The sequence below is a fragment of the Cupressus sempervirens genome, chromosome 10 (genome assembly GCF_028749045.1).
Source record: "Cupressus sempervirens isolate cs-2001-9-10 chromosome 10, ASM2874904v1, whole genome shotgun sequence".
Classification (NCBI taxonomy): Eukaryota; Viridiplantae; Streptophyta; class Pinopsida; order Cupressales; family Cupressaceae; genus Cupressus; species Cupressus sempervirens.
The window spans coordinates 21,248,494-21,267,366 of record NC_143127.1 but is presented as its reverse complement, the minus strand read 5'-3'; the positions used below and the strand labels follow the sequence as shown (position 1 = coordinate 21,267,366).

The 18,873-nt window shown below is 35.4% G+C and overlaps 1 protein-coding gene across 1 annotated transcript; it reads left to right on the top strand.

The window, feature by feature from the left end:
* The first annotated feature begins 6,355 nt into the window (after window positions 1-6,355).
* Window positions 6,356-16,469, top strand: LOC149532367 (caffeic acid 3-O-methyltransferase 1-like). The gene is made up of 4 exons (XM_089805700.1): window positions 6,356-6,443; window positions 14,792-15,529; window positions 16,016-16,080; window positions 16,176-16,469. Exons 1-4 carry the CDS (start codon window positions 6,356-6,358, stop codon window positions 16,467-16,469), a joined length of 1,185 nt encoding a protein of 394 aa, XP_089661826.1.
* The last annotated feature ends 2,404 nt before the right edge of the window (window positions 16,470-18,873 follow it).

Genomic DNA, 18,873 nt, shown 5'->3' with positions numbered 1-18,873 from the left:
TTTTTGTTTCCTCCTCAAAGTTACCACGATCTTCCATATCATGGTATACTGCGAATAGGGCAATCTGGGCATACAGTTTTAATCAAGTCTTTCATTTGTTTCTTTTTTTTTGCTTGTGGGCTACCCAGTATCGGTTCCACACTGTTTCCTCCGAGTTTCATGTGTGGTGCTGGGGCAATCCTTGTGTGTTTATTTCGAGTCGGTTCGTCAGTCCTCTGGACAGTTGGTGAAAAGGCCTTGATGTTCTTGGTAACCTTGGCAATTAACCAACAGTCCTATAGAAAATCTAGTGCTCAACTACCTGGTGGTACTTCTCTTTGAAGTATCCCCTTGCTCAAAAAAAAGCTTCAATGGTTTCCCTTCATCTCCATTATCCCCCATCCATATCTAGCATCCGTCTCTCCTACCCCAGCTTATGCATCAGTATCTCTTTGAATCACTCCTCACCTTTAGCTTTAGGGATCCACAATCCTAGTCTTAGGGATCCACCAATCCAAATCAATCCACCAAGCCTCATCTTTTGAGATCCACAATCCTAGTCCTAGGGATCTCCGAAACCCATCTTCTACCAATCTGACTCTTTGAAATCATGTTGCATCAGCTTTTTAATCCCCTCATCCATCTCCCCATCTTGGATTCCTTTTATAGTGCTCTGCTCCTTTATCCTCTGCAATCCCTGAGAACTTAAGCTTGCTTCCTCTTGTGCCTCTAATTCTCCCTTTATCATTCTCCCATAGTGAGAGTTTGAGCTAACAAAACCTCTTCTCTTAAGCCAATCTGAGTCTTCTTGCTCATCTCGGATTCTTGTACTTTTCAAGAAGTCATCGAGCCTCACTTTCTCTCCCCGCTGCCTTCTTGAGGGGGCATCTCACAGTCCATTCTCTCCTCTTCTGCTCTAGCCTTGGGCATCTTATTTTTTTATCTTTGATGCCATGCCACTTGCGGCATCACATCAAAGAGGGACAAAATGTAGACACCTAAAAACCTTTAGAAAATAAAGTATTTTTATTTTCTGAAAATTTTTTGATTTAATTAATTAATTATTTAATTTATTTATTTATTTTTATGCCATTAAATCCCTTATCTTAATTAAAAATATTTAATTAAGGAATCCCTCCCAAAAATGTTTAAATCTTATTTAAACATTATTTCCTTATTTATTAATTATTTAATTAATAAATTGACCAAAAAACCCAAAATAAATAAAAGATTTATTTTTTGCCCAAAACTTGGCCAATTTTCTTAAGACCACTAACCTCTTCCAAAATCTTCTAATCCTTCTTTAATTTTGATTAAAGGCTAATTCCATCATTTCCTACCCCTAATCCCAACTCAAAATATTTAATTAAGATTAAATATTAATCCTCATGTTTATTAAAAAAGTTTTAATAAATATCTCCCCAGCCCAAACCCTTGAAATAAATAAAACTTTATTTATTTCTTAAAAATCTAATTTATCCTCATCTTAAGAAGTTCTAGACTCTTCTAGAAAGTCTTCATCCTCATCCTAGGAAGTTCTAGACTATTCTAGAAAGTCTTTATCCTCATCCAAAGTCTAGACTCTTCTAGAAGATGTCTTTAAACCTAATCCTAATCCCCTCCTAACCTTGTCACATTCTCTAAACATGGGTTAAGACTTACTAACCCAAGCCAAAGTTAACAAATATCTCCTCCTTCACCCACCCTCATTAAATGCCATCCACTTGCCTATCCCTAAGCTAATCCTAAACCATCCTAATCCATCCTCTAATCATTTGCACAATCCTAAGCAAGCTTATAACCCTCCTAATCAAGCCCAAGTCGAAATTTCTCTCATCTCCTTCAAAATATCTCAACCATAAAACTTTATGAAGCCCACTAGGCCATAAATGACTCTTCCAAGCCCTTTTATTGCTCTTACAAGTCATTATGAGGGTCTTTATGAAGATTTTATCCCTTGAGCCTCTTTTGTTGACTCATCCTTCCCCTTTCCTCCATCCTCTCACCCTATGACATGTGTCACTCCCTGATTGGCTGTAAGGAAGCACAATCCATGTGTTCTCTTCTCATGCAATCTGAGCCCTCCATGAGCTTTTTCGCATCCTTGCATCTTAGCCCTCAATCCCTCAAGCCTCTTGCCTATAAATTGGATCCTTCCCCTTTGCAAAATAACACAATCCATGAAGTAAAGTCATAATGCCATTTTAAGAAGCCATTTTACATCAAAACCATACACTCACACCCAAATTCCAACTCTATTTGAAGCCCTTTTTGAAGCATAAAGCTTGAGCGTACATCCTATCTATTTAGACAAAGCTACTCAACAAGAGAGCTTCTCATTAAGAGAGCCCATTAATGGCTCATATTCTCAATTGAGAGCTCATCTTAGTCTATCTTGAAGTTTATGAATTTTGTTTAGCTTGTAGAAGCTTTATTTATATTTGGTTTCTATTAGCATACTAACATTGCTCATATACAGCTTAAACCATACAAAAAAACTCTACAAAAATAAATAACGAAAAAAGACATTAAAATTATATTGGTCGATGTTTATCATTTTTGGTTCTTACATATGATTTGGCCATGACATTTTGAATAACTTCAAACCAAATTCTCTCTCTTTGCCTCGTGGAAGAAATGGATGTCATACAACTTTTTAATTTCTACACTGAAATGGAGGGGTTTTTCACTTTCATTATAGAGATCTACTATGATCAACACTATGCAAATGGTGATACACCCTCAATAGTTGATGCATATGAGAGGTAGTTGAATAAAATGTGGTCATTTCTCTTGCTTTCATACTATGTAACCTAGAGATCATTTCCTTTATCAACTTTTATAATGTAATTATCTAGGTTTCAATTTTCAACATATGTAACCTTGGTATAGACATGAAAGTAAATGTTTCATACATGAAATAAAAAAAAGAAGATTTTATATAGAAAATTGCTTCCACCAATGAAATTGGTCGTAGGCTAGATAATATTAGTATGGCTTAGATATGAGGAAATAATGTAAACATATGCAATTCTACAACAAAATAATGCAAGGCTATTTCCCTTTCTTGCATGTAATTTAAGGAGTTGGAAAGAAAAAAGCTACATGTACAACAATATGCTATTTTTGGAAAAATACATCTACCTTATTTAGATAAATCTAGTTGTCCTCGATCATGAATTTTAAGAACACAAATTTTGATCCCTAGATAGCTTAATCAAATCATATAAGCTTAATCAAATCATATCAACTTATTCGCAGGGTCTTGTATTCCTTTTCCATTTAATTTTACAATGGTGGCTTTAACTAGTGGTGGACTAGCTGAGATTCTTGCAGGCTCGTCTATTATTGATCCATACTTACAAGTTACATCTTTACACTCTATTCAACAACATAGTTCTACAATTACCAAATATCAAGTTCAACTCTCAGATGGTACACACACTCATTTAACTCTTCTTCCAGACAAGTACATGGATTTAATCATTGAACAAGGTTTAGCAATGGGCACAATTATTTGTGTAAAAAATTATTCTTGCAAATTGATCGACAACTTTATGTATGCCATTTCTTTCCCACTACCATTGATTGCTTTTTTGCTATGTCACCTTAATGTCCATGCTATATTCTGAAATTCAAATCTAATTAAATTTTTTTAATCTACATAGGTTTAAATGACATTGCATACACATACAAAAATGGACTATACACTAGATGAACTAGGAAATCAAAGCAACTTGTTCATGGGACTTGAAGCTTTTTTCAAAATACAAAGGTGCTCTTGTTTGCAATGGAAGAGGCTTGCACATTAATTTTGTTACCTAGACATTTTTCAAAGAGTTTTTTTAATTTAATTAATTAATCAGAGAGAGAGAGAGAGAGAGAGAGAGAGAGAGAGAGAGATTAGTCATAAAGAAAAATTAAACTTTCTCTCTCCCCGTACTTTTCTCTCTCCACGTACTAAAAATTTTAGAGAGAAGTACGGGGTTTGAGTTAGAGTATCTTTCTCCTTTTCACAATCCTCTCTCTCCATGTACTTTTTTGCCTCCACGTACTCCAACCTTTAGAGAGAAGTACAAGTTTTGGTTTTGGGTTTGGGTTCTCACTCTCTTTCTTCCAATTTTTCTCTCTCCACATACTAAAGTACTCTCTCTCCCCGTACTCCAACTTTTTAACCTAATCCTAACCTAAACTCCCCAACCCAAAACCTACCTGTTAAAACAACTACTAGCTAGAAATAAAGTTCACTGATAAAATTTGAAAGATGGTTTTATTTGTAGAGAAAGCATTCGCAGGGTAAAAATTGTGATTTCAAGAAGTGCTATACTATTTGATATACTACCTTGGAGACACGTTGCTCGGCCATTCCGTGCAAGTCAAGACCTATGGTTTGACAAGTAAACTAGGCACGTGAATTGTTTGGTGTGATGCTCTCAGAATATGTACATGTTAGATCACCAAAAGAGGAGCCACAGTAGCTGTTTAGAGTCACACCAAGTATGCAGATTCAAAGGAGAATTGCAAATTTGATAGCTAATCAAAGAAGTAATTGCAACCTGCAACATTGCATGGAACTATGGATAAGGCACGTGAGTTGTTTTTGAGTCCATAGAACCATAGATAAAACACATGAGAAGGCTGCATGAAGAGAAGGTTTGGAGCAGAGGTTGCATCTTAAGTGTTTGACACAATGCAACCATAGTTTGAACAAATACCTCAACCAATTGCGGAAGGAGAATGCAACTAAGTGTTTGACAAAATGATCAGGCTTGTATCTCACCTTCAGATTCAAATAGAAAATAGTGGGTGCTGTCCAGAATGAATATAATATGATTGTTAAAATGCTACGGCAAATCAATATTCCCATTGATTTGGGATTCATGGGTTTTCCTCCTTGTGGTTTTATCAGTGTTTGCAATTTCATATAGTGCAATTGAATTTGTGTACATAGAAGGGAATGGTCCATTTAGATCAAATGCTGGTCAACAAAGAAATGGCTACTAATACTTTATAGATGATGTTCTCTGGTGATGATCATAAGTATCTGATTGAGATGCTAATGGGGTGATTGAGAATATCTGTCATTGAGCTCAACCGTAGTTCTTTGTGGCGTGAGGAATAGTTGAGTGTGAAGCAACAAGAGATTCATAGTGCATTAACTAGTATCAATTCTACTTTTCAAATCCTTGTTATTCAGTGGTTCAACATCATAGGATCTTGTTAGTACCACGATTATATTAAGCTAAATGCACAAAGCTGGTCTGTGATAATCGAGTACACCTCCATATGATAATATATGGGGGGATATCATTATACACAAGTTGGAAGAAACAAACCATAAAATTACCCCTCACTTGCATCATGCTGATATACTATGGATGGATTCATTCGTGTTAGATGGATCTATACTATGGATGGACCAGGCGCATGGTAAAAGGGGTCACATCGATACCTTTTTAGAATCAGTGTTGAATATGCATGTAGTGTATTGATTAGTTGGGGTTGATCTCAATGAATGTGTATGATGACTTCAAACAATTTTCAAGGTAATATGATGATTCAATATAAGTAATTCAGTTGGGAATATACACAGGATCGATAGTCCTCAAGATGACTACATAGTTGATTAATTAGATGGTTTGAGATGCGATCTTCCTCCACATCCAAATTATTTCATAATGCATTCATGGATGATATGAATGTAAGGTGTGACCAATGGATCTATGGATGCTGAGAATTTATTGAAGTCCATGCTTTGACGTGGAGAACTACACTGCATTGGAGCAACCACTCTTGATGAGTATCGCAAATACATAGAAAAAGATCCAGCTTTAGAATGGAGTTTCCAGCAAGTCTATGTTGATCAACCATCTATGGAGGATAGAATCTCTATACTCTATGGTCTACTTGAAAGATATGAACTATATCATGATGTTCAATTTATCTAACAACACCCTTGTGGAGGTAGCATTGCTTTCTAACGGTTATATCAGTGGCCATTTCTTTCCAGATAAAGTGATTGATCTAGTTGATGAGGAAGTGGCAAAGCTGGAGATGGAAATCACATCAAAACCCACGGCTTTAGACAAAATTGACTGCTCTGTGTTAAAGCTTGAGATAGAGCGATTATGATCTGAACCGAGCAGCTGAACTAACATATGGCAGTTTGATGTCGCTAAAAAAAAAATAGCTTGAGGTTGCTGAAAAGGAATTGGATGATTATCAAAGAAGTGGGAAGCTCATGCTAAGGGAGGATGGTTACTGGGAATGATGTTGCTGAAATAGTCAGTAAATGAACTGGTATTGCCCTCTCTAAAGTTCAGCAGTTTGAGAGAGAAAAGCTTCTTTACTTGTGAGGATTGACATGAGTGAGTAGATGGAGAAATATGCAGTCTTGCGGTTGATTGGAGCTCCACCTGGCCATGTTGGTTATGAGGCAGGAGGACATCTGCTCGCAGTTCAATGTGTGTAATTGGTTTTAGGATAAAGTTGTCTTAAAATTTTATTGATGTATTTTGTAAAAAGGTCAACTTTAGAGTTATCTCTAGTTTTGGTTTTTCTAACTGTAGTTAAGCTTTAAGGGTTAGAGTTGGTTACAAACCATCTTCAAGTAGTCCAAACTCCAACTTTTTGGGTAGTTACGAACCCAAAAAGTTGGTTATTCTAAATTGGTTATAAATTCCTAAAAATTTCATCTTACAAGGGACTTTTTGGACTTGGATACAAGGAACACTTATGCTCTGATAACAAAGCAATTATTGAAAAGTGTGTACAATTGTTTTTTTTGTATAATCAATTATTTCTTTCTTTCTTGGTGCAAGAAATAAAAGAAAGTACATTTGGCATTCTCTCTCCAAGGAATTTGAATTGTTAAAGTGTTGATTGATCTATGATTACTTTCATGGTATGATGTGAGTATTTGTGGATGGTTGAATTAGCATTGTGTTGGTGAAAGTTCTCAAGTGTAGTCCTTGATAGCTCTCATTAATAGTTACATCATTTTTATGAAAATGTTGAAGGTGTGTGGTGCATTTGCTATCAATGGTTTTCCTTCCTTTTCTTTAAGTTCCTCATTTTTATTGAAAAATCCAAAATTTCATCTTACGAGGGAGCTGCCCCTCTAAGCGCAGAGGAAGGCTGGATATCAAGGGCCTATCCAACTATTGTGAACGGTTTGCCACATACACTCTGTTGGGTGATTTCTACTGTGAAAAATTTGTTTACCAACAAATTTTTGGCAACTCTGCTGGGGAGACTAAACAAGAAAGATTAACAGTCACCTATGATGAAGTACAATGGTGCTTCCACATGAGAACATTTTTCCAGTGCTCCAATCAAACCTCGGCTTTCAAGACACCCAAGAGGATATCATTTCAGACTTGAACACTCTAGCCTAGAGGTGTAGACAAAGTGCACCGCAATATCATCAAGTAAACCAAGTTCTTGAAGAAGAAGAAGAGTTCGTGGAAATCTTGTGAAGGGCTCCTATTGGTCAGAACATTGTAGTTGTTGAAAGGATAGTGGTCATTCCAAGAAGGAATAGGCAAAATCTTGGTCACATCCAAGGTCAAGTAAATAACAATTAGTAACTTGGCTGATGAAGGTACCTTCCCTTGAATGAAGGTTGGTGACTCTATTTAGAAGATTGAATATCGGCGACTCTATCTAAGGTTTGAATTTAAAGCATGGTTTGGTACAAAGGGAAAGTGGAAAGTGAGTGACAGTGACTCTGATGAGGAATATTTTTCCTATCCAAAGAAACCAATTCCTAATGAGCCTTTACAAGTAGATTTCTTGAAGAATTTTTATGGTGGCAAAAAGCTAGATCCAAGAATGGTTCATCCTTACTTGTTGCAAATTTTTCAAAAGATCGAAGAAGATGATAGAAAAGAATATGGGTTTCTTTCTCATTATCAAGAATCCTTCTTGGAAAGAGATTCAAAATATAAAGATAAAGAAGGCCTTGCTAAAAAATGTGCTTCATCTAAATCAACAATGAAAAATAATGGGAATGTCTCTCATTCACCTGTCTCCCAACAAAATCAGATTTTCATTGATCCTAAGCAGGCTAGCTTCTTGAAGACTTTCTATGGTGGGCGAAAACTAGATCCAGAAAAGATCCATCCATCTTTGTTCCAAACTTTGAAAAAGATAAAAGAAGAAGACGGTAAAGATTATCAAATTTTCTCTCACAAGACAATTCATCTTTAGAAAGAAGTTCCACATGTGAGCATAATGAAGAACTTGATCAAAAAAAAAATTCATGTGAATCAAGAATGGATAATGGTGGTCTGAAGAATAGCCCAAAGCCTGCCCCTATTGCTCATCAAAATCATGCTTCCATTGATCCTAATCAAGTTGAGTTTTTAAAAAGTTTCTACAACAATGCATGCTTAGATCCTGACAAAGTACACCCTTCTTTACTTCAAAAACTGCAAGAACTTGAGAAAGAAGACTCATGCAAGAATTATTTTCTTTATGAGAGAACATCACCAGATCCAAATGTCTCAGCTAAATCTTCATGCATGAAAGAAGACGGGGATTCTATGTCCAATTAAGGAGATGGTCAAGAAATGATGTCTATGGAAGAAGAAGGGTCAATTAATGTATCAAGACATCATTGTGAAAGTTTCAAAACCTAGGAGAACATATTCAATCATCTCAATCCTAATGAGAAAGAAAAAGAAATATCAAATATTTCTCAAAAAACTATAGAAGATATGATTAAAGATGAGGGAAATGCAGATTGAGATGAATTTCATACTACTTTTATTCCTACTTGGTGCCTAAATGCTTCAAATGATGACTTCCTCTATGGAGATGACCTTCCTATTAGTTCACCCCTAATCATTAATGATGGGGATTCTATTGATGAATTCAAATCTTTAGAATATTCTTTACAATCTTCTACCGCCAGTGGTGGAGAAATAACCTCAAGTGAAATCTTGCAGATATCTCCATTAATTCCTGAGATCAAAGTCTTTACTTTTAATGATGTTGAGGAGTTTTCAGAAAGTGGAACGATCATCACAAGAGTAGAAGATCATTTTCAAGAGAAAGATGATGGGTTGTCAAGAAATCCCCTTCCAAGTTATGTGCATGTGGAATATGAAGTTTTCCCATTTTGTGAAGATGGTCATCAAGAAGAATCAATGAACCAAGTTTTTGAAAACATTGATGAAAATTTAATAATAGGTATGATGGAAATGGGAATTGAGGATAGGCTTCAAGTAAGAGGAGATGAAACATCAAAATCTCACTCTCCTCATGCATGAAACCTGAATTTGAAGCATTCAAGTTCACAAGTGCAGACTACATTGAAGGAAACTTTGTGATGGTATCTTGCACTAGGGAAGTACTTGGCCTTGAAGAAATGTGTTGTGATCTAATGATTGAAAAATGTGAAGATGAAGGCATATATGATGATGTTCTTTTAAAAGAATTTCCCTTACATCAATATCAACTGACGATCAATTCTCCTAATCAGATAGATTTATTAGAGGATGTGTGCACCAAAATGGAAAAGATGATTGTTTCTCCTTTGAGCAATCTAATGGGAGAAAAGGAAGAAATACATCATGGGAAGATTCAATGTAACAAGGATGTGCATTCATATTGGAGTAATTTCATAGAGAACACAAACAAAATCATTCCCGTGGAAAAGGAAGAGTGTCTGGTTCCAGAAATAAGTTTAGGAATTCATGATGACCAATCACTAGAATTTCAAGTACAGGGCTTGTCAAATAGAGAAAAAGATCATAAATGCATTCAGGAACTGGAGAGCCTTATCCTCCAATTCTTTCAAAATAAAGTCATCAATGACATGCAACATGAAGCTAAGTTGATTTCAAAGTTAGAGATTTTTGATGAGACATGGTTATTTGGATAAATTCCTTTATCAAGTGATGTGAGGCATGCTAAGATTCTCAAAATTTGAATTCAAATAGAGAACTTATACTTGAGTCCACAAGAACTTGAAAGTTGCCACATGTTAGCATGCCATGGTATCTATTTTCCCCAGCTAGTGAATGGATTTGCATGATTATACTTTGAGTCACTAAAGGTACAGAAACCTGCCTTGTACATATCTTAGCTAGGAGTTTTTGTTTTGCCTTCCTTTCTTTTCTATTTGGTTGTGTTCCTATTTTTGTTGTGCTTAGTCCCTTTGTCCTGGATTTATCTCCTTTTGGGGTGACTCTATAGCCCTTGTGATAAAGCACTGTCATTTCTTAACTCTAGGTTCATCCAGCATCCTACACAGTCCTTGTCCCCAAATAGAGCCAGCTGTTACCCAGACATTTTTCAGAGAGTTTTTTTAATTAAATTAATTAATCGGAGAGAGAGAGAGAGATTAGTCATAAAGAAAAATTAAACTTTCTCTATCCCCATAATTTTCTCTCCACGTACTAAAACTTTTAGAGAGAAGTACAGGGTTTGAGTTAGAGTCTCTTTCTCCTTTTCACAATCCTCTCTCTCCACGTACTTTTCTCTCTCCACATACTCCAACCTTTAGAGAGAAGTATGGGTTTTGGTTTTGGGTTTGTGTTTTCACTCTCTCTCTTCCAATTTTTCTCTCTCCACATACTAAAGTACTCTCTCTCTCCCTATACTCCAACTTTTTAACCTAATCCTAACCTGAACTCCCCAACCCAAAACCTACCTGTTAAAACAACTACTGGCTGGAAATAAAGTTCACTGATAAAATTTGAAAGATGGTTTTATTTGTAGAGAAAGCATTCACAAGGTAAAAATTGTGATTTCAAGAAGTGCTATACTATTTGACATACTACCTTGGAGACACGTTGCTCGGCCATTCCATGCAAGTCAAGACCTGTGGTTTGACAGGTAAACTAGGCACATGAATTGTTTGGTGTGATGCTCTCAGAATATGTACATGTTAGATCACCAAAAGAGGAGCCACAGTAGCTATTTAGAGTCACACCAAGTATGCAAATTCAAAGGAGAATTGCAAATATGATAGTTTATGAAAGAAGTAATTGAAACCCACAACATTGCATGGAACTATGGATAAGGCACATGAGTTGTTTTTTAGTCCATAAAGCCATAGATAAAACACATGAGAAGGCCGCAGGAAGAGAAGGTTTGGAGCAGAGGTTGCATCTTAAGTGTTTGACATAATGCAACCATAGTTTGAACAAATACCTCAACCAGCTACGGAAGGAGAATGCAACTAAGTGTTTGACAAAATGATCAGGCCTGTATCTCACCTTTAGATTCGAATAGAAAATAGTGGGTGCTGTCCAAAATGAGTATAATATGACTATAAAAATGCTACGGCAAATCAATATTCCCATCAATTCAGGATTCATGGGTTTTCCTCCTTGTGGTTTTATCAGTTTCTGCAATTTTTTATAGTGCAATTGAATTTGTGTATGTAGAAGGGAATGGTCCATTTAGATCAAATGTTGATTAGCAAAGAAATGGCTACTAATACTTTACATATGATGTTCTCTAGCAATGATCATAAGTATCTGATTGAGATGCTAATGGGGTGATTAAGAATATCTGTCATTGAGCTCAATCGTAGTTCTTTGTGGCGTGAGGAGTAGTTGAGTGTGAAGCAACAAAAGATTCATAATGCATTGACTAGTATCAATTCTACTCTTCAAATCCTTGTTATTCAGCAGTTCAATATCAGAGGATCTTGTTAGTACCATGATTATATTAAGTTGAACGCACAAAGCTGGTCTGTGATAATCGAGTACACCTCCATATGATAATATATTGGGGGATCTCATTATACACAACTTGGAAGAAACAAACTATAAAACTACGTTGCATTGGAGCAACCACTCTTGATGAGTATCGCAAATACATAGAAAATGATCTAGCTTTAGAATGGAGTTTCCAGCAAGTCTATGTTGATCAACCATCTATGGAGGATACAATCTCTATACTTTGTGGTCTACTTGAAAGATATGAACTATATCATGATGTCCGATTTATATGACAGCACCCTTGTGAAGGCAGCATTCCTTTCTGACCATTATATTAGTGGCCATTTCTTGCCAACTAAAGTGATTGATCTAGTTGATGAGGCAGTTGCAAAGCTGGAGATGGAAATCACATCAAAGCCCACGATTTTAGACAAAATTGACTCCTCTCTATTAAAGCTTGAGATAGAGCGATTATGATCTGAACCAGGCAGTTGAACTAACATATGGTAGTCTGATGTCGCTAAAAAGAAAAAATAGCTTGAGGTTGCTGAAAAGGAATTGGATGATGATCAAAGCAGTGGGAAGCTCATGCTAAGGGAGGATGGTTATTGGGAGTGATGTTACTGAAATAGTCAGTAAATGGACTGGTATTGCCCTCTCTAAACTTTAGCACTTTGAGATAGAAAAGCTTCTTTACTTGTGAGGATTGACATGAGTGAGTAGATGGAGAAACATGCAGTCTCATGGTTGATTGGAGCTCCACCTGGCCATGTTGGTTATGAGGCAGGAGGACATCTGCTTGTAGTTCAATGTGTGGAATTGGTTTTAGGATAAAGTTGTCTTAGAATTTTATTGATGTATTTTGTAAAATGGTCAACTTTAGAGTTATCTTTAGTTTTGGTTTTTCTAACTGTAGTTAAGCTTTAAGGGTTAGAGTTGGTTACGAACCATCTTCAAGTAGTCCAAACTCCAACTTTTTGTGTAGTTACAAACCCGAAAAGTTGGTTATTCTAAATTGGCTATAAATTCTTGAAAATATCATCTTACAAAGGACTTTTTGGACTTGGATACAGAGAACAGTTATGCTTTGATAACAAAGCAATTATTGGAAAGTGTGTACAATTGTTATTTTTGTGTAATCAGTTATATCTTTCTTTCTTGGTGCAAGAAATAAAAGGAAGTACATTTGGCATTCTCTCTCCAAGGAATCTAAATTGTTAAAGTGTTGATTGATCTATGATTACTTTCATGGTATGATGTGAGTATTTGTGGATGGTTGAATTAGCATTGTGTTGGTGAAAGTTCTCAAGTGTAGTCCTTGATAGCTCTCAATAATAGTTACATCATTTTTTTGAAATTATTGAAGGCGTGTGGTGCATTCCCTATCAATGGTTTTCCTTCCTTTTCTTTAAGTTTCTCATGTTTATTGAAAAATCCAAAATTTCATCTTAAGGGGGAGCTGCCCCTCTAAATGCAGAGGAAAGCCAGATATCAAGGGCCTATCCAATTGTTGTGAATGGTTTGCCACATACACTCTGTTGGGCAATTTCTACTATGACAAATCTGTTTACCAACAGATTTTTGCTTCTTTCACCCTCCTTATTTATCAAGGTGCTTGTTGATTACCAAACATATTGTACTAAATGTGAAGAACAAATAAAATGTTTCATTTTTGCTAGTTAAGAACAAATTTTACACCAAAATATTGCATACCTATTGCCCACTAAGGTGTGATTGCTAGTTGTAGAGATTATAAAGCAAGCTCATGAGCTTGTTTTGTTGAGTATATACAACCTATCTAGCTATTCTTGATGAAAAATGGGGATTTTGAACAACCAGATTAATTTTTTAAAGGAAGCTTTTGGTAATATATTCAGGAAACCATTTGATGGTGGAGATGTTGGAATGATCCATTTGCATTGCCGTCAATAGGAAAAATCAACTTGGACTCCTGAGGGCACGCACTTCTAGTTGGAACGTAAGCATCCTGCGCTCATCCACTCAAACAGGATTCACCAACTACCCGTAGTCCTGTGACAAGGATTGCTATAAACTATTTATGGCTGTCTGAAATCAATTACTCGCAATAGCTTTCTAGCATAAGATAATTTATATTAGGTCCCGTTTGGTTGCTGACATAGGAATAGAAAATTAGAATAGAAAAATGGAATGGGAATGGAAATGAGGAATGGGAATAGAAATAGGCAATTCCAATCATGTTTGGTGCACTTGGAATTCGACTAGGAATATGTTAATCTATTGTTTGGTTGTACAAAAATAGAATAGGAATAAGGTTAAGTTTTTTATTTTTTTAAACATTTTTCCTAAAAAAAAATTTAATTTATTATTTTTTTAGTTAATTCATTTTCATTTTCATTTTTTAAACAAATAGATATAATTTTTTAAAATATATTTTTTTTTAAAAAAAATTTTAAAAAAAAACTTTAAAAAAAAAAAAAAGAATTTTAAAAATATATATATATTTTAATGGAAAATCGGAATGGGAATGGAAATGGCCTATTCCAATAATTGATATTTTTTGGCATAGACATATGCTCATTTTAGGGGCAAAATTGGAATATATCTTCCTATTCCCAATTCCGATTGAGCTTACCAAACAGCAAATATAAAACATATTCTAATTTCGTTTTCCTATTCCACTCATATTCCAGCAACCAAACAGGGCCTTACTGATCAAATCTGTCAGGAATAAGATTGGACAGGATGATGTTGATAGCAATGAGAAATGGCAAGAGGTGTTTCTACTTGCAATTATAAGTGCTCCCCACCCCCTCAAAAAACACTTTTAATACTGGTCATCCAGCTTGAATCAAATGAATGTGTAACTAATATATTAATTTACTAATAGAAAATGACTATTCATTTTTAAAACTTTCTAATCTCATAGGGAAAGCCTATTTGACTAATATCTAATACTATATTTATAAAAATCGTTTAAAAACTATGCTAGATGAAATGAACGTCATTGTAGACGGCATCAATGAATGCAAGACTTTAAAAACTATGCTAGATATAAATGAACGTCATTGTGAACGTCATTGTGGACGGCATCATGTTGAACACGTTTTAACATCTTTCCAACCTCCTTCTCGGGCTTTCCTATAAATTGGCAGGTTTTGTTTGTAGAACTGATCAGACAAGACTGGCTTCCTTAGAATCTTCCATGGAAGCTCATCTCCAGCTCTATGAAATATTTCTTTCAACGGCCAAACCCATGGCCCTTCAAGCTGCTGTCTTGCTTAACATTCCTCACATCATTGCCACCCACGGTAGTGAAGACCACATAACTGTAGAGGAAATAGCTTTCCATATTTCTGCCTCCACAAAGAAACCTGCCCACGTAGGCCACCTCTTTAGAATCATGAGGCTTCTTGCTTCAGTTGATGCCTTTACCGAAGAGAAGACTATAGATGACAGAGGCATCCACAAATTCAAATACGGCCCGACTGGCCTCACCAAATTGCTGGCGAATTATGAGCCCGAAAAATCTTGTTCGCCAACCCTGTTGTTCTTAAATCTGAAATATATGAATGATGCTTATCAGTATCTTCATGATTCTGTCATAGATGACTGCCGACCATTCACCAAGGCCAATGGTGTGAACATTTTCGAGTATAACAGCTGTAATCCTGAGGCAAATAGATTTTACAATGAGGCCATGACTGCTCAGACAAGCTCTGTGATTGCGTCTGTGTTGGAGGTGTATGATGGGTTTAAGAGGTTCAAGAGTGTGGTGGATGTTGGTGGAGGAGCAGGCTCTGCAATATCTACGATTGTTAATAAGTATCCCCACATTCACCGCATCTATTTCGATCTAACACATGTTATAAGGATTGCTGCCCCTTCAAAAGGTCTGTAACTATGGCCATCTCTAAAACAGATGAATAGGTTGCTGATCTATACAAGCAGTATGTTATTAGTTCATAATAAGCACGGAGATCTTAGCCGTAGTTAATTTGCATTTTTAGCTTGTTTAGACTGTATTCTCTTCTATACCTTAGAAATAACATTCTGCTTGAGAGAGGTTACAATAATTCAAATTTCAATTTTGCCAAAATCATTAATGTGTTCATGGTTGTAGTTTCTCGATTGGATTGGATTGTATGTATATTCTTTGAAACAGAATTTTTTATTGTATTTTATAATCCAACATCTAGATTTTAGAGGTTCGAAATATTGATGTAGAATTAAACAAACAATTGAATGTAGACAATGCAATGTGAACAATCATGTATTGTAGAAAACTTATGGATATAGTAATTAATGTGATAAATTTTAAATCAAGTTCGTGAGAGGTAAAGCTATTGTGTCTCTCTAATAGAAATTTAAAATTGCAGGAGTAGAACATGTGGAGGGTAATATGTTCGAGCGGATTCCACCTGCAGATGCAGTTTTTATGAAGGTAGTAATGGCAAATTAAACTAAATTTAAATAAAAAATTATAATTTAGGTAATAATATATGTTTGAGTTTTTTTTTGTTGTTGTTATAATTACAGAGAATTTTGCACGACTGGGATGATGAACACTGTTTGCAAATTTTAAAATCGAGCTATGAGGCTATACCAGAGGATGGAAGGATATTAATTGTTGATACAGTCATTGAAAATGAAGAGGGGACCGAAAGACGGGTGGGACTACTGTCTGATGTTTTAATGATGGCTGTTTCCATTGGTGGAACAGAGAGAACAGAGGATGAGTTTAAGAACTTGTTTTATAAAGCAAGTTTCAAGAGTTACAACGTTATCCAACTACCTTATTTTCAGAAACTCGTTGAAGTGTCTAAGAAGTGAGAAAAAAGAGCAAACAAGAAAATATGCTCAATAATAATGATAATAAGCAGTGAGATGCACGTAGCAAATCTGCAAACCATAGTTTGTTGATACAATGTCAAAAACATGGAATAATTATATGTTTTATTTAAATAAATTATTATTGTGATCTTTAGTAGCATCAAATATGTTATTTCGTGAGGTTTTTTTGGGTCAATTTTATAGTTCATTTATAGAATATATTTTAAATTAAAATAGTATTTCATTAATCATTTGATTTGTGTGTTTTTATATTGATCAATATTTTTTGAAGGAATTAAATTATGTGTTTCTAATAACAAGATATTTTATATTTATGTGTATGTTTAAATTTTCGTTATTATAGATTATTTTATTTGTATGATTATTAAAAGTGTGTTTCAATTAAATTACATTATGCTTTGAACTAGTAAGATTGCTATATATGTCTCAATGCTGCCCATTCCTCTTCTAAAACAATCGATTCGTTCTCCATGGCTTCTTCAGATTTAAAATATTTTATTTCTAAATTATACTAAAATGTTTCCATTGTCATATAGATTGGAAAAATAGATTAAAAATTGAATCAGTGGATTGAACGAGTTTTATTAATAATTTATTTCATTACTAGAATGAATATGCTCATTGTTACACATAAATCATTTTGCTAGAAAAACAATATACTTATTATTAAAAAAATTTAAATATCATTAGTGAAACAACATGATTATTATTGCAGCAATAGAAATTATCACTAATGAAACAATATAATCGTTATCAAAATAATTATTTTTTATTAAGAAAAGCAGCAAGAGGGTGCTGACCTATAGTACACCAACAAACAATAGGCACAGTTAAACAATAGTAACAACACCTAGTGCCAGACATCCATAAACCCAATCATCAAAGAGCTACATCTACACCTACCTCTATCAAATACAAAGCTCTGAAAGCAACTTAAATCAATGTCAATATTGACAAAGGTCAACTTGGGACAAGCCCATTCAAAAGTTGTAAACTTTAACCAAAAATAATAACAAAGGACCTGGGCGAGTACTTTAAAACTTCTAGCATACACCCGATTATAGGAAGAATAACACCAAAAAGACACTTTCATCACCATAAGATTTGATAACCAAACACAAGCAACAAACTACCTATCCAGTCTTCTCTATTAGAAACAAAGATCCATAAGCATCTAGACCTCTTGTTCAAGTCAACACTCTCAAAGATCTTCCAACTCACTGTAGTCTCCTTTCCCACCTCAATAGTAAAAGGGTCTACCTTAATAGAAACAGGGGGCAGAAAGATCAAAATACCATGGCTGAGGTAGTGATGCCACCATCCCCCAACCCCTCCACAAGTGGTAGCCCTAAAAATCTCCCCCTCAATAGGAGTCTCCTCCACTTCCAAAATCTTGTACGTGCTCTCCACCTCGATAGGAGAAAGCTTCACCTCCATAGAAGCCATGCAAGAAGTGAACACAAATATCCAAGGCTACTACGTATATAACTGCACATTTCTCATAACCAGAGAACTCTAGAGAGCCCTGCCAACAAGGAACCAACCACTCATAAAATGGGGAAACCAAACTTGAGCAGCAGGTATAGAAGCACAACAATATCTAATACCCAAACACAACAAAATATTGGCAAACTTAACATACCTAGAGAAAGGCTCAAATGAGATACCCAAAAAATAAGATCCCCAATTAGAGATTTTCCCCACCAAATGTGCAAGGGAAAAAAGAACTATAAAACTATGTGCTCATGAAACACATGAGCACCAAGCAACATTTGCTTCCACAACCAAGGGTTATCCCAAGGACAATAGCCTAGTAAAACATCCATCATAGGGAGGGGGGAAATGACAACCATAAAAAAACCAAATAAAATCAAAACCCCAACAAAAGGAGAGGAAAATATAGGATCCTTCATACTTAATAAAAAAGCCAAGAAAAGACTAGATGAACCAAGCAGACAGAGAGCCATGGGTCAAGCACATGAAAATGCCAATAATTCCTCCATTACCCATTTTACAAGTGAAAATAGTGAGATTTGGGAGAAACCCATCAACAATATCACCATCAGATCTATGAAAATAGGAAAAAAGACTCTTTCCATTGTGAATCCCTCCTTGTTTATGTTTTCCATGACTAACATGGCACCCATGCAAATAGGGAAAACCCCACGTGAAGTTGCACTTCACCATCTTAGGAAAATGCAGCCATAAGACCCATGTATCTAGTTCAAAACACACAAAGAAAGGAAACTCAAAGACCATCAGATCCAAAGGAGATAAGGGCCCCAAACTCTCCATAAAGAGTCTAAGAACTTCAACTAGAGAAATATGATCAAAGTCCAAGTAGAACAAAGCAAAATCTAGGCAAGAGAGAACCCATACACCA